The sequence below is a fragment of the Drosophila ficusphila genome, unplaced genomic scaffold, assembly GCF_018152265.1.
Source record: "Drosophila ficusphila isolate 14025-0441.05 unplaced genomic scaffold, ASM1815226v1 contig_855, whole genome shotgun sequence".
Classification (NCBI taxonomy): Eukaryota; Metazoa; Arthropoda; class Insecta; order Diptera; family Drosophilidae; genus Drosophila; species Drosophila ficusphila.
Window position 1 is genome coordinate 45,946 of NW_025064807.1, and position 20,613 is coordinate 66,558.

The window sequence follows — 20,613 nt, forward strand, 5'->3', positions numbered from 1 at the left end:
CCCAAAAATTTATTGTTTGTGAAAGTAAAAGGCAATTTCGGTTTCTCTTGATATACATTAATGTATTTAGTGTTAAGATATAACCACAGTTATCGCTCAGTAATTATCATTTAAATAATGGCATTCAGAATGCTAAAATTAAGCTACAAATCGTTTAAAATGTACTCGAATCACTGTAGGACCGCGTGCATTTAGGCAGATGCAGCGACATCGACAGCGAAATTTGTGATATTTCTAGGACTTAGAGACTAGGCTAATTTTATAATCCTATAACTGCCTTTGCTAATCTTCATTCTCTACTCGTACCATATTACATAAATTTGCTCTTCATCTCGAAAGACCACCCTCCTCACACTGGATAATTTTTAATCGGCAGACTAAACCCTAAACTTAAAATACTATTTACACTTGGTGGTCTGGTCCAGCAGCTTTTTCCACAGATCGAACTGTTCGTTCGACTTGATCATGTGCACGCTGATCGCGTTGCGAATGTTGCACGGGTTGAATGAGATGCGTCGGTTGACGAACTCGTTCGCCTGCAGACGCTTAATGTTCAGGCTCTTGGCCACGATGCCCGTGGTGAACACGTCCTCCAGCTTCAGATACACGGTCTTCAGCGATCGGACGTACAGCTCGTGGACAATGTCGCCGGTGAGAACGTAGGCGGGTCCAGTGGTGAAGGACGGAAATACGCCCGCCGCGAACTGATCGACCGACACGTAATACTTGGACTTCTTATTGCGGATGGGCTTCCACTTTTTGGCCAGGCGACCGTAGATGGTCCGCTTGTCCTTGTGCTTGTCGAGGAAGGTCAGCAGCTTGGGCACATTGATGAACATGTCGTCGTCCGTCTTGAGGATGTACTTTGCCTTCGAGCAGTGCAGATCCGCCCACTCCAGCGTCGAGATCGTCTTGAGGGTGAGGTTGTTGTACGAGTCAATGAAGTTGCCTCGTATCAGATCACCGTAGATGAAGTTCTCCTGGGTAAGCGCCTTGTTTAAGGTTTCGTTGGTGCCCCGTCCCAGGACGAATGCCATGCCCACGTCTCTTCTGCTGCCGTAGTGCATCCACGTCTGCCGGATGGACATTCGGGCCGCATCGTGGGACATCGCGGAGCTGATGAGAACGAGAAGCTTGATGAACTCTCCGCCCCTCGGACAGATGCGTTCGGCATCTATTTCCTCGTCCATGTGACCCGACTCATAGAGCTCCGAGGTTACCACTCCTTTTGAAGGATCCACCGGAGTATTTGGCGCCAAGTTCTTGGTCTTCGTCGTCTTCGCGGCGGCCACTGCTGGTCGGGCGGACTTTGGTGCTGGAGCTTGGGCCTCCTTCTTCGCTTCCTTGATCTCCTGGACCGCCTTGGATTCTACCCTGCTTTTCAGAGTCAACCTCTGAGACTTCCAGTCGGCCGTCCACCAAATTCAGTTGTGACAAATCCCCTTGATTGCCTTTATCTGCAAGAAACATTAGATAGTTAGTGCTTCCTGTGTCGTAAAGGCGGCATAAAATTACAAATAAACAAAGAGGCAACTGAATTCTAATTGTTCCCATTAGCAGCTGTTTGACTGCAATCAAATAATATGCAATAACGTGTGATTGTTTACAACGCTTCCATAATGAAACACGATACCGTGCCATATTAGCAGACGGTACATATCGAACGCCATTGCCATGGAGCAATACGAATGGGTGCGACGTCAGCGGGTCTTTGTCTGTGCAAATGTTTAACTTTGGAGGGGTTCTTATGGAAGCGTGTAGCACAATAAATAATTGACTCGTTAAGGACAGCTATTCGAAAGAATTATGCTTGATAATAAAGCATGTTTGCCATGTATGCTTAGGTAAAAGTAAATTAAAGCGAATGCTCTTTAAATCAAAAGAATAGTAATTAAGTAAACTAATTGAAACATTGTAGAATTGGTTATCTAAAGGCTAACTTTTTTAAAGCAGTTTTCAAATATCAGGGTACGTTGTTTAATTTTCATAACTTGTTTAAGCTACTTTCTTTCAGTAAGTAGGATATGTTTTTCTTTTCTGGGACTCAACCTTTTATGTGGTGTGTTTTTATTTTGTAGAAGGTTTCCCTATATCTTTGAGAGTTTTAATTACCCGTGTTTGGGTCAGTTCCTGTTGCGGGAACGGCAGCTCCATTGCCCGTGCTGCTGTTCGCGGTGATGTTCTTCAGTATCTTATCGGCGTTCTCGATAAACTTTTGCAAATTGGACGTGGGTATGAGGAGCTCCGCATCGGAGAGACCTGGCTGCGCCTGCTGCGACTGCACTTGTTGTGGTGATTGGGCGGGAATCGGTTGTTTGACAACCAACGTGTCTGCAGAGCTGCTGTTGTTGTTATTATTGGCGCTGCTGTTGATGTTGCCTGTGGAACGAGCGAGAAATTAGCATTGTTAGCACTACCAGACGGACAGCCACTCTCACCGGTGATGCCATCAACACTCTGGCCATACTGCTGCTCCTCCAGCAGCTCGTCCGCCATGACATTGGGCGTCTGCTCGGCGCCACCCACCTGGGGACTTGCGCCGGCAGAGCCTCCGTCGAGCAGCGCATCCTCGTCGATGGTGGGCAGCCGGTGCTGCGGATGCTTCTTGTGAACCTCCGTTGGCTGCGAAGACTGCCGGCTGGTTATCTTTGCCGCACTCTCCCCGCCAGCCGACTGCTGACTGTTTTCCTTCTCCGTGTTGTTGACTATCGGCACTTGGTCCACCGGCTGGCGACCGGGATGGATGCCAATTAATTGCTGGGGCGGCGATGCCGCCGAATGCAGATGGTTCGCCGCCAGGCCGCCCGTCGTCGAGTACGAGGTGTAGATGAATATGGTTAGGATCACCACAATGAGGAATAAAAGGAAGCGCAGCATGCGCGTGTTGTGTAGATTGCCTACGGCCATTTTCGGTGGCACTTTATGAATCTCTCTCGAATCTCTCAGTCAGTCTCGGTCTTGGTTTCAGTCTGGGGACTCCACCGCTCCACTTGTTCGGTTTGCGTTTTGCGGCTTTTGGTCTGCTGGGTGCTGTTTGTTTCGCCTTCAGTGCCTGAGTATTTTGGATAACGATGTTCTCCGGAGACTTGCAAACCTAACGACGATTGGGATGCAACTGCAATGAGAACAACATCACGGAAATGTAAGTAAACAAGTTATTCAGCTGATTTGTTAAGTGCTCCCATACCCGGCACTCTGGGAACGCGAAGGTATATTTTTAGTTATATAGATTGGGCGGTGGGAGGTGGCGAATGTGGTTCATTTTCTAGAGATCAAAACGTGTTTCCCCATTATTTTCATGATTTCCATTAAAAGCATTTAAAGCGACTGAAGTATTAATTAAAGCAATAATGGCAAATGGAATATTTATTGATTCTGTGAAAATATTTATTTTATTATTTTCTCGAATTTAAAATGGTATCTCTACGTCGATCCGAAACCTCATACCCTATTGGGTTGTTTTCGTTACCATTACCGGAGAAATGCAAATATTTGAATAAAGAATAAGGTGGAGTTACCTTCGCAAAAAGATAGCGTTTATGTATGCTTTTGGAATTGTACAAAAAGTAAATTTAACTTGCATTTACGCTACAACTTGTGGTAAAGTTTTTATTTTGCCTGTTTGAATTACAATATTTGCCGCATTCATAATAAAACTTCTGTCGCACTTTCTGAATAATGCAATTCATGCTTGCAGCTTCTGCTTCGAAATGATGGAAATATTTTTGCTATATTTAAAACACATAAATTTATAAATGTATCTAACTCTGTTTAATATTGTAGTAAGGCTACCCGAAGAAAATGAGCTAAAACTATTTTTTTTTGAAACCACAAGGCAAGTACCTAACTGATTTATATGGTAATGGGAGTGACGAACGGCGAAGCACTTGGGAAGTTTCCGTAGGCTAATGAATTCTCCGAAAGCGGAGAGCACGCACAGCATCCAGAATTGTCACGACATCGCTTGGGGCTCCGTCTCCACTTTGCATGCGGCTCAAACAAGTCAACAGCAATCTTGACCCGATTTGGGAATTGAAAAGAAACCCAAGGGAGCAGAACAAACGTCAGCCAGACTCTTGACCAGAATCGCCGGAGCCACTTGACTCGTTTTTTTTTTAGCTGGTCGACTGGACGATAAGATTGCCTATCGGACGATCCCATCTGGGAGTTTCAGGGCTTTCTTGGAATCCCATTACCTTTTATATATAACTTTAATCGCACCTTGTCGGTCGACTGACGTAAAAATAGACCCAATGTGACATTTCGATATGAAAATCAATAAAGCGGCAAGACGGCAATCGTAACTCTCCCAACGACTTTCGTTTTGGCCCCCAACTGTCTTGAATAGTCAATGAAAATCCCCAATGCGTCACCGGCAATAAGTGTGCCGATAAGGTAGTTATTATCAAGTGATTATCGCGTATCTTATCTGTCTAGACGGAAAGGTAAGTTTTATGTCCGATATGTCAATATTTGCATAGAAAATATGGGAGCGAAATAAACACGAAATCTAGACTATCTAGATTTTAATAGCTTGACAGAGGCAATTACTATATAAATATACAAACTTAACGGGGCCTTCAATCTTTCTAAGTATCTGATTTTCTTGTTGTGAATTTGTTGAGCTAAACTTGCAAAACTTTCTGAAAAGCCCAAGTTTAGACAATCTGGCAAATCGCTTAAGCTTAAGTTCCTAAAAATAGCTGTCATGGAAACAATTCGTGTTTGTTGCTTTTGGAAGAACAGAAATTCCTTTCCTGTTGAGATTATAAATCGTTTTAGTTTAAACCAATTAGCTGATATTCGAAACTTATCTAATCTAGATTGAGAGTAACATAAGTCGCAATTTAAAAGAGGGAAAACCAATCAAATCAAAATTCTGTCTGAGTGAAAGTATTGCATTTGAAGAGGTTTTTTCATTGAAAAACAAGATCTATATCATTTTTTGCTACTCAAAAACCTTACAGTATGTAATAGTGAATGTACATATGTATCTGAATGTATATATATCTGAAAGTATGTATCTGAATGTTTTCAGCAAAACCTTGGGCTGATTAGACAATAACTTTTTCTGCGAAGTTCCACTTATCATTTAATTATAAGCGCTACAGAGTTACTGCCCCTTAAATGACAGATATTTATTATATCTGTTCTGTAGCAGATAAGATAGTACAGCGTAGAGCTTTAATTGAACGAATTCTGCCATATATTTAGTCAACTAATGGAAGGTAACGATAAACTGCAACGATAAACACGTAGAGAATTGGGTTTGCTTTGGTCAAGTGTCTACTGGAAACCGGAAAGAATAGCCACGAGTACGGGGAGAGTGGAATTTTTCGGAGGCTAAATCCGACATTGTCGTATCGTGTTGTTTCTGGGCTTATCGTATAGCTGAACAACAGACGCACAAAGTCTGAGCTAAAGGCGAATTTCTCTATTTCTATTCTGGAACCGCAGCGTGACGTAAAGCGTATTGATAACAGATTACTGCTTTGTTTGTTCAGCAAAAGTGAAAGTGCGGCTTATCTAACGATGAGATGAATCACTGACAAGACACACTCGCTAATTGCACTTCATAAATCGCTGGGTTTACTATAAATGAGTTCTTTTCAATTATCGCAGTTCGTTTCTTATCGGCAAAAAACTTAAACGGTTGTCTGGTGAATGGGAAAACCTATACATTGGAAATATTCTTAAAGTTTCGCTTTGATATTTAATGTTTTTAAGTTAAAAGCAACGTGAAAGAACTTCAACTCTAATTGTTTACATCTTCTGGCAGTTTGCAGTGATTATTCCCCTTGTAATTGTGTGCGAAATTGCCAAAGAGCCGTGAAATTTGACAAGAGCGCGTAATTTGACGGAGTGCTACTCAGATTCAGCAGAAAAAGTCTGAGCTTTGAGAGGCAAGCGGCTAGCGGAAGTGGGTCCAAACTTCCAATCTGGCTGGCGGTCGGTTATACTTTTGTCGTGGCCCCACTCCGAGTCTGCTAATAAGTACAATGAACCGCAGATAATCGCCGGTTTGGCGGCAAACGGGTTTTCGGGCCTCTCGACGAAACACTCTTCATCTCCCAATGCCCCGCTATCAATCATAGTTACAGCCAGGAAGATTTAGCTGGACACAGAAACGTGTTAATAAATGTTTTGAAAAGTTTATATTAGTCCCCAATCCGAGAATATATACGATTACTCAGCTTTGCATTATTTCCTCCAGTTTCGTATTATCAGTTTTTTTTTTGCAAATAACTTTGTCCTAGAAATTATAACTTTTTTGCAGAAAGAGGGCACAAGTTGAATTCACTTAGTCTACAGACGTGACCAAAATTAAAGCATATAGATATAAATCTTGGGTTCGTTAAGTGTTGTGGGGAAAAAAACAAGCACCTGCCTTTTTCTTTTATCTTTTGAATATACTTGAAATGCAAATTAAAAATTTCGTTGTTTACTGCATAATTTAAAAAAAATAAATGCAGTATCACAGCGGATCACTATTTATTTGTTCAGTTATTAACCTAAAGATTGCTTAAAATGCATTTTGTAATTAAAAAATCTTTTAAGAAAAATGTTATCTTTGATAAAAAATAACGAAAAGCAGTTATTCGTTGTACGATTAATAATTAGATGGTTGCACAAACTATTTAAAACTTCATACTTTCGAATTATTATTAGTGTTTGTGGGTCATGGGGCCTATGTTTATGATCGATAAAAAGAGATTGTGCCATAAAACTGTCATAATTGGAGTTTTTAATAACTAATGTTTATTTGGTGGTAAATAGTGCATCATAGAAGTACAAGCATGGGTTTCCCAATTATTTATGCCAGGTGATACTCGGAATATCAACAGCTTTGGTCAGCCAATAATGGAGATTAAATTGCTGGTACTAAATTCAAAACAATTACCAGAACATGTGCTTCATGGGGCGTATATAACCGATAAAAAGAGATTCTCTTTATGAATGTTTTATTATGTTCATTTGACAATTAATTTTCTGAATAGGGGTTTTAGCCATGTGCTCTTTCATTAATAAAACCAAGCGATATCCGAAAGATAAGTCTTTTGGTTGGATAGCGTCGATGAAAAAGGGGCGGAACGTGAACTGATAAATTATCAGAATTTGTGTTGTATATTTGTTGGGTTTTAAAAAATTATTGCCAATATTTATTAGGTGATAGCCGTTACTGGATAGAAGTTTAAACAATTTAATGTGATACCCGGAAGATCGAAAGATCGATCTTTCGCTTGGATGGCGTTAATGAAACCGCCACCAAAAGCGGTGGTGCAATGTCCGGCCGTGGAATTTGGAAATGTGCGCTCATCGGTTGCCCAAGCAAACAAACAAAAATGTGTGTTAATAAAATAACAAAAAGATGAAGAGAAAAACCCTAGGCAACGCATCGTCATCGTTGCGTCGACGAGTCTGTGGGCAACTGAAGTCTCCCGAATCTTCGCCAAGACAGACTTATTATAACTCACCTCCCAGTTTTAGCTGCGGCGTCTCTCTTCCTCTTTCGCTGGAATCGGAGATGGGGCTATTGTTAACCCAGGGTCAAGCATAATTACTTGCCGTAATGCCTCTGCTTACTTTTAGTGTTTATTTAACGATAATAAATTTGTCTTTTGTTGACAATTAACAATGATGAATAGCTGTTGTTGTTGTTTCTGTCGCTGTAATCCTTCTATTTTTGTTATTTCTCGGACCCTAGGCGCCACCACAAGAGTTTGTTAGTGTGTGTGTGTTTGCCTTGAGGAGTTTTTTTTGCTTTCTGGTTTTTCGTAGATTTCTGAGTATTTTCGTTGTTTAATCGTTTTTAATAACGGCAACCCGTTTCATTAGTCATGCGGGGCATGTTTTATAAATAAATAAGCATTAACACCTTGGCAAACCAAGCGATTTGTTGTTGTTGTTGTTGGTGGTCGTGGAGCACAGAATCTGATTTAATTTCGCGTTGCCTTTCGAATTTGGATTGTTTTTTCTATTGCATGCTGCGCAAATAAGGCAGTTTTATGACACTTTTGAGGCTTTGCACAATTCGCAACGTTACAGCGGCCGCACGTATTCCAATTTTTTCCTCTTTTTTTGTGGGCCCACCATTACTCCCAATTCCAAACCGATTTTGTTCGCGATTAGCTCAACATTAGCGATTAACACAAGTGTGACCGAGTAGCGAGAGGTGGTAAGAAACCGCGAAACCCAAAGCTCACCTGGTCACACTGAACTGGTGGCGTTTTAAATAATAATAAAATATTCGGAGCTAAAAATAAATCAAAATTTAAATTAAAAGGTTTATTTTTGTTTTCTTTGTTGTTTTTTATAATATACAGTAATTAAGATGGTAACCCTATGTTAGTTAACACCGCTGTATACATTACCTTCTTTACGTTTGCGAACACTCTAGACCAACAGCTGTTTTGATTTGCAAGAAAACAAGCGCCTTACTCGACTTGATAAGAGCAAAGTTCATTTTAATTGCAGAACTAAGGATTATTTAATAAACTTAACAACCGTGACAAGCTATTAAAATTATCATCCTTAGGTTTTTTATAATCCTTTCGAGTCCATGTAAGTATTTAAGCTTTGAAATACTGTTTTTGCAGAGTAAGCGTTATATACCATTTATTACCTCTTAAAGATTTGGTAAACGAAGAAATGGCTCTAATTCCGGCCGTTACCCGACTCACCTCCTCCGTTATCCGGATATTGGGCTGCAATCCCAGTCCCATGACATTGCAGGGCACCAACACCTATCTACTGGGCAGTGGAAGAAGGAGAATCCTAATCGACACCGGTGACGAGGATGTGCCTCAATACATTGAGCACCTGAATGACGTTCTGCAGCAGGAAAAGGCCTCCATCGACACCATACTGCTGACCCACTGGCACCACGACCATGTGGGTGGTGTCAAGAGTATTCTGGGTACCAAATTGGTCGACAAGGATTGCCGTGTGTTTAAGTTCCGGCGCACGGATGCCCAAGATGTATGCCCTGAGATCCCGGCTCACATCAAGCTGCATCCGTTAGCCCACAACCAGGAGTTCGCCACGGAAGGAGCAAATGTGCGAGTGGTGCACACTCCGGGTCACACCACCGACCATGTGGTGTTGGCCATGAACGAGGGAACGCTTTTCAGCGGCGATTGCATTCTGGGCGAAGGTACCGCCGTATTCGAGGATTTATTCGAGTACATGAAGAGCCTCGAAAAGATATTGGACATCAAGCCAAAGCGCATCTTTCCGGGTCACGGCAATGTGATTGAAGAACCCATTAGCAAGATTGAGTACTATATAAACCATCGCAATCAGCGCGAGCACCAAATCCTGCAGTTCTTTGTCGATAGACCCAGTGAACGGTTGCAGGCAATGGACGTGGTTCGCGTTGTCTACAAGGAGACTCCGGAAAATCTTTGGCCCGCCGCCGCCTACAATGTAAACCACCATCTTAGCAAACTAGGAAAGGAGGGAAAGCTGAAGGTCACGAAGGAGGAGGATGAAGAGTTTTATGCCTTCCAGCCAACGAGCGCGCTCTAAAGTGGATTTTTGTTTGAATTTATCTTCATGATTATTTGGATTGTAAATAACCAGTTTTTTGTTAAATATTAATTACAAAATAATATTACTTAAAAAAATGCATGGGTTTATATCCATCTTTTAAATATAAAGTACTCAAATTTTTGTATAACAAAAAATACAGTTTTAGAGATATTGATAACTAGTGACCGTTTGTTAAAGTGCTTTTGCAAAAATGTATAACAGAACATTTCAAGCTTTTTGTACAATTTACGAATTTATTTTATTTGAAGAAGTAATTTGAACACTACACCCTATTTTATCGTTATTATTTCGATTATAGTAATAGAAAATAGATATCCATTTTTATTTCTAACAGCTTAAACGAGATGACTTCAATTTTTATCACATTTGATGGTGTCGTCCAGCAGCATCTTCCACAGTTGGAACTGTTCGTTGGGCTGTATCATATGAATGGTAATCCTATCGCGAACCTGACACACCTTTAACTTTGTGCGGGTATTGGCCATCTCTCGAACGTTTACCCTTCGAATGTTTAAACTTTCAGCTACAATGCCCGTGGTAAAGACGTCCTCCAGCTTGAGAAAAGGTGTTTTCAGGGATCGAATATAGAGGTCGTGAACTATATCTCCGGTGATAAGGTAAGCAGGTCCTGTCGTGAAATAGGGAAAGATTTTCTTTGCATACTGAGCAATGGTTATGTGGTATTTTGACTTCCTATTCCGAATTGGCTTCCAATTCTCAGCTCGACATCCGTAGATCGATCGATTGGCTTTTAGTGTTTCCATTAGGGACATCAACTTGGGCACATTGATGAACATATCGTCGTCGGTTTTGAGGACGAACTTGGCTTTCGGACAGTGGAGATCCGCCCATTCCAACAATGATATCGTCTTCAGAGTGAGATTGTCGTAAGAGTCTAAAAAGTGACCCCTTATCAGATCGCCGTACATGAAGCCCTCCTGTTCAAGGGATTGATCAATTGTCGTATTGGAACCTTGTCCCATTACGAATGCCATTCCCACGTCCCTTCTAACGCCGTAGTGCATCCACGTCTGCCGAATGGACATCCTGGCCTTCTCGTGGTGGAGTGCTGACGTGATGAGGACCAACAACTTTGTATGCACTCCATTCTGGGGACATATCCTTTCCGTATCAATATTGTTCTTCATGTGACCCGGTTGGTAAAAGGTTTCTACTAACGGCATTCGAACGGGAACATCGGTTTCTACAAATAACAATTCCATCGATTTCTTTGCCAATATTCGTTTGGAGTCCAGTAACATCATGGAAAATTCTTTATGGCTTATGTCGTCATCTGAGAAAAATAAGGTATATTCAAAGTAAAGTTTTCTGTTATATTTGAAAATTAAAAATTAGTCACCATTCTGTGTTTTATGTTTATAAAAGCAATTATTACTAATAACAAGTATTGTTTAGTAATTACAACATATTTTTGACTCTGTTAATACTTAGTTGTTAATAAAAAATCTAAATAAATATAAATATTAATTAGATATTGGAACAATGCTTACCCTGACGGTGATCCTTTTCATCTGTATGGCCTTGGATTGAGGCAATCGGATTCTCCGCATATGGATTTTGGTTTTCAGAAGTAAGCGGAAGTGTCGCATCTTTCATTGCTGTTAACTGAGAAAGATGATTTTTTTACATTTTGATTGATGTGACAAGCAATCTTACCGTTAAAATCTTCTATAGTTTCTTCAAATTTCCTCAACGAGTATGTTTTGGGAATCTCTGCCTGCATTTGAGGATCCTTGAACATAACATCTTTAAAGGTATTATAACCTAAAGTATGTTTTTTCATTGTTTTTGATTTTGAAATGAAAGAAACAACAGAAAAGCTGGCAAGGATTAGGACAAGGATGTATCGCAGTAGTCTGCCCGCCATGGCAAGAAGTTTGTTCTTATTTCCCGGCAATTTATTTGATCTTCCAGGTGGGTTTGACACAAGCTACAAAAAATCATGTTTATAGAATTTTGTTAAATTTGGCAATAAAAGTATTGCACACTTTAAAACTTTCAAAGTTATAGCATATTTTCTTGTTAAAGCTTTGCAGTTACGACAGTTTGTTCTCAAAGGACTTTTTGCAGTCAAGGCAATGTGTTTTATAACTAAATGCATTTCATAACTTGAATTTCCGTTATTTTCCACAGTTCTCCAGCTATGATTACAGAATAGTTGGGGCCGCTGTTAGCAGCAGAACCGCAGATGTAAGCTAACATAGCCCGCCGACGCGACTACCAACACTGCATTGCGCACTGTGTACGTCAGCTGTCAAAACGAATCACAAATTTTCACGGCTTTTATTTGTGCGCTGCATTATTATTACATTTCCCCAAGTCGAAAGCGGTTGCATAGCATATGCGTGGATCGGTTGTGGTACTTAAATGCGGCCCACGTCCGGAGTAGTGAGTGTCAAGTGACCAGAAAGCGAGAGTAGCCAGCAAAGCCAGTGACCAACTATGTCGTTCGTGGGCGGGGGCGGTTGCGGGGGCCAGGACGTGCACAAGTTTGTGGAGGCGCTGCAGGCGGATTTCAAGACCCTGTCGCTGGAAACCAAGAAGAAGTATCCTCAGATCAAGGAGGTGAGTCTGGGTCCTGCTGACGTGTGGTTCACGGCCGCGATTCTCTAATTGCAGCACTTGTCCCCCAAGTTTGCCTGTGTGTGTCATCCACCCAGTTGGAAGGTGGTGGTGGTGGGTGGTAGCACAGGCGGTGGGCGGGGGGTGGTTTGCTCTGGTTCCACCTGTGCTTGTTCTACGCAATTATGAAATTGATAGTCAAGCGCAAACGAAATTGATTTTACGACATTCCCATTTGTCCATTAATTCCACATCGGTTCCAATTCCCAATCAGGCATGCGAGGAGGCCATTTCCAAGCTCTGTACCGCCGGCAGCAGCCAACAGAACTCGGTATACTACACCGTCAACCAGATACTCTATCCATTGGTGCAGGGATGCGAGACCAAGGACCTAAAGATTATAAAGGTGAGTCAGCATTTTGCCATATGGAAGCTTTTGTTAATTCCCTTTTCATCCTCCAGTTCTGCTTGGGCATGATGCAGCGTCTCATCACCCAGCAGGTGGTAGACCAAAAGGGCGCACTCTACATCACCAATGCACTGTGGACCCTTATGGAGAACAATATCGAGGAGGTGAAGGTGCTGCAGACGGTGACCCTTCTTCTGACCACCAACACGGTGGTGCATGGCGACACTTTGGCCAAGGCCCTGGTTCTCTGTTTCCGCCTGCACTACACCAAGAATCCCACGATTGTCAATACAGCAGGAGCAACTATCCGGCAACTGGTGTCACTGGTGTTTGAGCGCGTCTACCTGGAAAAGGATTCGGTGTCGAGTCTTCAGCAACAGCAGCAGCAGCAACAGTCCACTGGTTCGCCGGCAGAGACAGAGGGCGGCGGTCAGGATGTTCAGACCTTTGCATCGGACGCCTTTCTGCTGTTTCAGGATCTCGTGCAACTGGTGAACGCGGAGCAGCCTTATTGGCTAGTGGGCATGACGGAGATGACGCGCACCTTTGGTCTGGAACTGCTCGAGGCGGTGCTAACCAACTTTAGCGCTGTGTTCCACGAGGTAAATATTTATATTAAGCACTGTATACATTATCATGTTTATTTACTTTCGATTCTTGGCTCTTTCTGAGTAATTACGATAAGGGCATATAAGTAGACAGGTGTCAAGAAATTATTTCGTAGAAACATTTTACAACTTTTTTGCTCGTTTGTCTAAATTATTAAAAACACAATCTTTATAATAATATGATATTTTGATCTCGGATGTTTCTAATGAGAAACTAAAAAGTGTTTAGGTTTTATTACACCTAATTGTGTGGCAGTAAAATCCCCCTATCTCTAACTTAAATATAATTTTATATTATGATATTTTATATTATTATTTTTATTTTGTTTTATATTTTATTTCATATTTTTTTATTATATTTGTTTTTATATTATTATTACTTCAAAGATGTTTAATCTTAATTCCTAACAAAAAAGCATACAAATTTTTAACGTATTAATAGAATAATTGTATTTCCTTACAGAGCAACGACTTTCGATTGCTGCTTAAGGAGCGGGTCTGTGCCTTGGTCATAAAGCTCTTCTCGCCGAACGTGAAGCACCGTCAGCTGCCCGCTCCGAGCAATGGCAATGCACCTGTGCCGGCCGAGAAGCCATATTTCCCCATCAGCATGCGATTGCTGCGCCTGGTGGCGATACTTATACAGAAATACCACACCATACTGGTCACCGAGTGCGAGATCTTTCTATCGCTGATCATCAAGTTCTTGGATCCGGACAAGCCGGCTTGGCAGCGAGCCCTGGCCCTGGAGGTTATCCACAAGCTGGTCACGCGCTCCTCGCTTATTGCCTTCTTCTGCAAGTCGTACGATTTGAAGAACCATGCCACAAACATTGTGCACGACATGATTGCTGCCATGGGTAGCTATGTCCGATACTCCCTGATCAATGCCTCGGCCATGCTTAATGGTCAGCAGAACGGAATGGCGAGTTCGTTGACAGCCCTGTCGGGAAACAACCAGTGTGGCTTTATGTTCCGCGGAGCGTATCTGCCGCTGGTGGCCACCTATGCTCCAGGTGTTTCCAAGGCGGTTTAGTAAGTAAAAAACTATTTACCCCCTTCAAACCAATTCTAATTTCATTATTGTTTTGCCTGCAGCTTGGAAATGCTGGATAAACTGGATGCGCCGAACATACCCGACAGCTATGGCATCTCGGTGGGTCATGCCATTCTCCTGGACATGACCCGCTCCATTGGAGGCGTAATTCAGCGCACTCCAGAGCTTCATCCGAGTCACAACACGGCGGTGATCACGGAGGAGGAGCACAAGCCTCTGTGCCTGCAGTTGGTGAACTCCAGCTGGTCTGGCCTCCTCAGCGCTTTTATTCCACTGGTGGAGACGTCCATTGACGAAGCCACCACGGAGAACATCCTCAAGGCTATGCAAAACTATGCTGCTCTGTGCGGAATGCTGGAGCAGCTGCAGCCGCGAGACGCCTTCATCATGGCCATGTGTCGTGCCTCGTTTCCGCCCCACTATGCCATGTCCATTTTTGCCAACACCACGCAGGCGGATGGTGAATTAAGATGTGAGATGTGATAATTTTTAAAGTAATGTGACATAATTAACAAACAATATTTACTTTTTCAGGTCACACCCGCAGTGGCAGCCAGGATCTGAGCAGCCAGTTCATCAACAACTGCAGTGGCGATTCAGGGGACTTCCGACCCCAGATTGTGGCCGTGGGCACACCCCTTCCCTCCGCCTCGCTGCCCCACAGCGTGATGCAAGCACCGGTGATGCTGACCAACAAGAATCTGCAGTGCATGCGAGCGATTCTCTTTCTGGCGCATAACAACGGCGGAATACTGGGCACCTCGTGGCACATTGTTCTCCAAACGCTGCAGCATTTAGTGTGGATCCTGGGCCTGAAACCCTCGACGGGAGGCAGTCTTCAGGCGATGCCAAAGCCGGCGGTGGAGGCCAATGTGGGCATTCAAACGGCCGTGATGGCCGATCTTCCGGTTCTGTCGCAAATGCTTAGCCAGCTTTTCGAGTCCAGTCAGTATCTGGATGATGTGGCGCTGCATCATTTGATCGATGCGCTGTGTAAGCTCTCCCACGAGGCCATGGAGCTGGCCTACGCCAATCGAGAGCCATCCCTCTTTGCAGTGGCCAAACTTCTGGAGACGGGATTGGTGAACATGCCACGCATCAAGGTGTTGTGGCGACCGCTCACTAATCACCTGTTGGAGGTGTGCCAGCACCGGCACATTCGCATGCGGGAGTGGGGCGTCGAGGCCATCACCTACCTGGTGAAGTCCGCACTTCAGTTCAAGCACAAAACGCCACTCAAAGAGAATATGGTAAGATACATCCTTTAATAATTTAATGAAATGAGTAATTAAATTGAATACTCTATATTCTTCAATTTCTAAATCCTTTTATAAATAAAACATCGTTTTCTGTCCCTTAGGAACTACAAACTATGCTGCTGAGTCCGCTTTCCGAGTTGTCCACAGTCCTGCACGCAGATGTTCGACAGCGGCAGCTGGATTGTGTCCTCCAGATCCTGAACACGGCCGGGGAGATTCTCTCGTTTGGCTGGCCTGCCATCATCGAGATCATTGGTGCCGTAAACGAGCACCACGGCGAGCCGTTGATTCGCACAGCATTCCAATGCCTCCAATTGGTTATTACCGATTTCCTGACCGTGATGCCCTGGCGATGCCTGCCCCTGTGCATCAGCACGGCGGCTAAATTCGGCTCCCAAACCCAGGAACTGAACATTTCCCTGACCGCCATTGGTCTAATGGTAAGATATTTTTCATTGCTTCAATCGGGGGAACCTAATTTATTACTTGACTAAAACTTTTAACTTTCCTTGCAGTGGAATATTTCAGATTTCTTTAATCAAAACCAGGACAAGCTGATGTCCACTCAGCTGCAGGATGTGGCCATTCTGCCCGATTTTCCGGGCACAGTGAAGATGCCGCAGTTTGATAAGTTGTGGATGTGCTTGTACGCCAAGCTGGGCGAGCTGTGTGTGGATCTGCGTCCGGCGGTGCGTAAATCGGCCGGCCAGACGCTCTTCTCCACCATCTCCGCCCACGGCAGCCTGCTCAATCCGCCAACGTGGCAGGCACTGGTCTGGCAGGTTCTCTTCCCGCTGCTGGACAACGTGCGCGCCCTGAGCAGCTCGGCCAGCAACGAGAAGGTGGACGCCAGTGGCAACATTCTCATCCATCACTCGCGCAACACCGCCCAAAAGCAGTGGGCCGAGACGCAGGTGCTCACCTTGTCGGGCGTCTGCCGGGTGTTCAACACAAAGCGGGAGCTGCTCCAGATGCTCGGTGACTTTGAGCGGGCTTGGTCCCTGATCCTCGAGTTCATTCAGAATGCTGCTCTGAGCAAGAACGGCGAGGTGTCGCTGGCCGCCCTTAAGTCTCTGCAGGAGATTATGTACCACAATACCACGGAGCGAGCGGAGAGAGCCCTAAAGGATCCCCAGTCGGCTCAAGAGCAGGATGACGAAATCTGGACCGTGAGTAGAGTAGAAAACGAGCTGTTAGGCTTCGATTGCTGATACTTTTTATATAAATTTTAAAACTATTAAGAGGACTTTACATTCGTTTGCTAATTCTAGCTCTTAACTTTTTTACTAAGCTTGTCTTTGATTATATTTTATTTTATTGCACATTATATTAATGACTCAATGCTTTTCTTGAGCAGATTGCCTGGAACATTTGGCTGAGCATTGGCATGGAGAGCACCAAGATGTCCACAACGAAGCTGCAGCAGCAAAACAGCAATGGCGCCGACAGTCAGGATGACTTTTACATTCCCAGTCAGGCTTTCCTCACCGCCCTGATCCAAATCTTCCCCGCCATCTTTCAGCACATTCAAGTCAAGTATGTTGATTCTAATTTAGGGTTAGCCTTTGCTTTACCCGATCCAAGTTTAAGTACTTAACAAAACCTATTAGGGACCAATTGTGAATTAGAACTAATGTTAAATATTTTCCAGATTTAGTGCAGCTGACTTTGATAAGTTCTGCACTGTGCTAACGAATGCTGTATGCATTCCCGTCCAGACCGATGCGGTTCCCTACATCATGTCCACCGTGTCCGACACTCTGCTTACACCGCTGCACGATGGCATCCTCGATTGCATGGAGCTAATCCAGAAGGCAAGAAAACCCGAAATTCATAAGCACCTCAGTATTATTATTTGTTTTTTTAATAGGAGGCCACAAAGAGCGAATCGCACATCAGCCAGCTCATTCCCGCCATTTTCCGGCAGCTGCTGATCTTCAGCAAGTTCGCCTGCGCCCCGCCCACATTCCAGCAGAGTGTGGAGCACAAGTATGCCAAGTCCTCGGGCCACTATGCCAACAACGCCTCCGTCGAGGTGGTCAGCATGAACTACATACCGTTCGGGGAGAAGTCAATCAGTATTTGCGTGAAGCTCTACCAGACCACGGCCACCGAGGATCCGGTGGTGCAGGAGCAGATCCTGCACGACATCGTCAAGGCTCTGCGCACGCCGCTGGCAATGAAGTACAAGTGCCTATCGTCCAGCACTTGGAAGCTGGCCATCTCCAGTCTGATCAGCGTGCTGCACACTGGCCTAAAAGTGGCGCGCGCCAAGCCGCAGCATTTTGCCAGCCTGTGGGACGACTTGGCCGACACCCTGGACAAGTTCTTGTTCCCGGCGAGTGTCTGCACCATCGAGGATCGCGGCCTGGAGGAGATCGTGCTGGACGAAACGATCGACTGCCAAGTGATTGAGCTGCTTAGGGACGAGGTGTTGCCGCATGCCCACGAAATGCCGCACCAGTTCATCATGCAGATCGTGGTGCTGCTGAACAAGGGCTCCATTCACTCCGCCTCGGACACGAACATTTGCTACGAGTCCGACTGGAAGCTGCGCGAGATATTTGCCAAAACCTGCTTCGAGACCCTGCTGCAGTTCTCGCTGCTGGAGGATCACGCCAACACCAACAACAATCGCCTCAACGCCAATCTCCTGGCAGCTGGAGCCGCGGGGGCGGGTGGCAAAGACTTTGCCGGCCGACTGGCGGTCACCGCCCTGCTGCATCGCTTCCAGGAAGTGCTCAAGCGGTTCAACGATGATGAGCGGCAAAGCGGCAAGTGTCCGCTGCCCAGGTAATGTATTTACACTTCTATTAATTAGGGTAAACTTAACTTGTTACTCCAATTTAAGCAATTAATGAGCCAATGTTTCAATGAATACTTTTAAAAAGTAGTTCATAACTAGTTATTACTTCATCAGGGAATTTATTTAAATAGTTTAATCAATTTGTTTTAATACTTCCTAATTTAACTTGAGAGTCGATTTGATTTTAATTAAATTATTTTTAGATCGTTTTGAAGTGTAAGGTTTCTTTTGTTTTAGTATTCAATTTTTAAAAGTTGTGTAACCTAGTCGACAATATTAAGTTCATTTGCCTTTAAAAAAGTTGCTAGCATGTTGTAACTTAAAAAAATAAATAACATTGCTTTTCAGATTCCGACTGTCTGAGATATCGTTCGTGCTCAAAGCCATTGCAACGCTTGTGGTGTCCATGAAGAAGGCGCCAGCCTCAAAGGGTAAATATCACATAAATAAATAGTATATCGCTTATCAGTAAATGTTATTGACCCCGCAGTGAACAAGCCCGCTTGGGATCAGTTGATTGGCCTGTATCCATACCTGGTGGACTGCACCACGACCACGTCGCCGGAGGTCTCGCGATCGCTGCGCGAAGCATTGCTCCAGTACACGGACCTGCTGCAGGCGCCACGCACCTGTGCGGCGAGCGTGACAAACGACAATGCAATACAATCGAATGGACAAGAGTGAAAGTATGCCTAGACACACAGAGAGACCAAGTCGAAATCCAGACCGGCGGTCGATGCTGTGCGATGTTTTTTCTTAGTTGTTTAAGTGCGAACCGTTTGAATATATTTATTTTGTGCATAATTTATGAATGTTAATCTTAGCCCTCCCTCGCATAGATGTAACGACTAAGCATCTATGTACTTACATACATACCTAAACATATATATATATATATTTGTAAAAGTATTTTGTAGTTGAGCTATGAAGTATGTAATAGGTCTAGACGGCGTTGCCGGAATGAGGCCAATTAACGAAGATGAAACCCCACAAACCGCTTGGACCGCAGAGGAAAGAGAAGCAGACAGCAGATTCCTTTAGTACCTTTTCGAGACGCAAAGACAAAGAACTACATTAGCTGTAGGCTATACTTATACAAATCTAACTACGATCTATTTGTGTAGCGCATTTTAAAGTACAGACGTGCGTGTTATCTGAATCAAATATTAACCATTAACCATGATGCAACCAACCAACTTTGTAGTGACGTTTTTAAATAAAGCAAAAATTATTATTACCAACTGATAAGCGTGGTTTATTTATGACGTCAGATTGCCGCCATCAAAACCCTCTCCAGTTGGATGGACGGATGGCTCGACGACAACAGGTTTACTCCGCCGAGTACCTGAGCACACACATCTTCTGTTGGCCCATCCTTATCGCATCCGCAGTGAGCGGTTAAAGCCAACCACCTTGAACTGCCTCTGACATGGAATTGTTTCTACTTGGCAACGGTTTTGATGTTTGTGATATGTGGTAACCAAAAACTGTATGCGACCACAAATAGTCCATTTGATTGATAAGGTTAAATAAATTGTTTTTATGCTCCAATAAAAGAGAATGGTGATTGTATTGCAAATAAAGCAGGAAAGCATATTTTCTTGATATTAAAACAGTTAATATCGAATTCAACTTCAGAGTTAAATGAAATTACAAAACTTATTTGGAATTGTTTACTAATTTTCTTTCACTATGAAAATACTGATTTAATAAAATCGGAAGAAATCAAAAGTATTGTGTAAAGTATTTTTGGATGCCTTATTTCAAAAACCAGAAATGGATAATGAAAAATAAAAGTAAAATAAATGCATAACCAATCTAAGGAGTTAATTTTTTATATGTTTTTTTAGAAAACCTACCTTTTTGTACCCTTTTGTGTGCGTAGATCAGCGAAAGTGCAACATTTTAATCTAAATAAAATTTTTATTTTAATTTGTTTTGTTTCATTTTTTTGTCGCTTTTCTGTTTTTGTTTTCATTTTAATCGGTATAATAAGTATAATAACATTTTTGTTGTTCTTGTTTTCATTATTATTACTGTTAATGTTAATGTTTTTATAGTTTTTTGTTTTCTTTTGGTTTTAATATTAGAATTAGGCAATCGAGTTTAATACTACCTTCGTTTTAAATATTATGCAACGAATTTTGGGTTTCCTTTCTCATGATTTTTTGTTTATGAATTTTTAAATGTATATATTTAATAAACTCATTTCCGTTCTGGCTAGGCAACTTCTTGTGTGTCGGGCAGCCGCACACTCCGTTGCTGTCTCGTATATTTTTTTTGGATTTTATTTATTTTTTGTTTTGTTTTATGTGCTTGTCAACTCTTTTGGTTTTTTT

The 20,613-nt window shown here is 43.0% G+C and overlaps 4 protein-coding genes across 6 annotated transcripts; 2 read left to right on the plus strand and 2 right to left on the minus strand.

The window, feature by feature from the left end:
• Positions 1 to 41: 41 nt before the first annotated feature.
• LOC108100889 (beta-1,3-galactosyltransferase 2) lies at positions 42 to 8,144 on the minus strand. The gene is given in 5 exon segments (XM_043209375.1): positions 42 to 1,374; positions 1,376 to 1,451; positions 2,158 to 2,379; positions 2,439 to 3,115; positions 7,476 to 8,144. Coding segments are annotated over 4 exon segments (1,743 nt in total). The 5' UTR covers positions 2,908 to 3,115; positions 7,476 to 8,144; the 3' UTR covers positions 42 to 398.
• A 228-nt stretch (positions 8,145 to 8,372) lies between these two features.
• Positions 8,373 to 9,817, plus strand: LOC108100901 (beta-lactamase-like protein 2 homolog). The gene is made up of 2 exons (XM_017205014.2): positions 8,373 to 8,562; positions 8,633 to 9,817. Exon 2 carries the CDS (start codon positions 8,650 to 8,652, stop codon positions 9,526 to 9,528), a length of 879 nt encoding a protein of 292 aa, XP_017060503.1. The 5' UTR covers positions 8,373 to 8,562; positions 8,633 to 8,649; the 3' UTR covers positions 9,529 to 9,817.
• A 27-nt stretch (positions 9,818 to 9,844) lies between these two features.
• Positions 9,845 to 11,542, minus strand: LOC108100900 (beta-1,3-galactosyltransferase 5). Of its 2 annotated transcripts, none has more exons than XM_017205011.2 (3): positions 11,230 to 11,542; positions 11,064 to 11,171; positions 9,845 to 10,846 (listed from the first exon to the last, which is right to left on the minus strand). In XM_017205011.2, exons 1-3 carry the CDS (start codon positions 11,438 to 11,440, stop codon positions 9,903 to 9,905), a joined length of 1,263 nt encoding a protein of 420 aa, XP_017060500.2. In that variant the 5' UTR covers positions 11,441 to 11,542; the 3' UTR covers positions 9,845 to 9,902. The 2 variants fall into 2 exon arrangements, with proteins under 2 accessions (XP_017060500.2, XP_017060502.1); XM_017205013.1 differs by having other exon boundaries at positions 11,064 to 11,178; positions 11,230 to 11,341.
• Positions 11,543 to 11,811: 269 nt separating this feature from the next.
• On the plus strand, positions 11,812 to 19,515 carry LOC108100872 (protein MON2 homolog). Of its 2 annotated transcripts, none has more exons than XM_017204962.2 (13): positions 11,812 to 12,138; positions 12,410 to 12,541; positions 12,598 to 13,146; positions 13,595 to 14,187; positions 14,251 to 14,681; positions 14,744 to 15,459; positions 15,570 to 15,908; positions 15,984 to 16,637; positions 16,826 to 17,004; positions 17,120 to 17,282; positions 17,339 to 18,261; positions 18,623 to 18,705; positions 18,765 to 19,515. In XM_017204962.2, the coding sequence occupies exons 1-13, from the start codon at positions 12,016 to 12,018 to the stop codon at positions 18,956 to 18,958; spliced, it is 5,079 nt and encodes a 1,692-aa protein (XP_017060451.1). In that variant the 5' UTR covers positions 11,812 to 12,015; the 3' UTR covers positions 18,959 to 19,515. The 2 variants fall into 2 exon arrangements, with proteins under 2 accessions (XP_017060451.1, XP_017060452.1); XM_017204963.2 differs by having other exon boundaries at positions 13,616 to 14,187.
• The last annotated feature ends 1,098 nt before the right edge of the window (positions 19,516 to 20,613 follow it).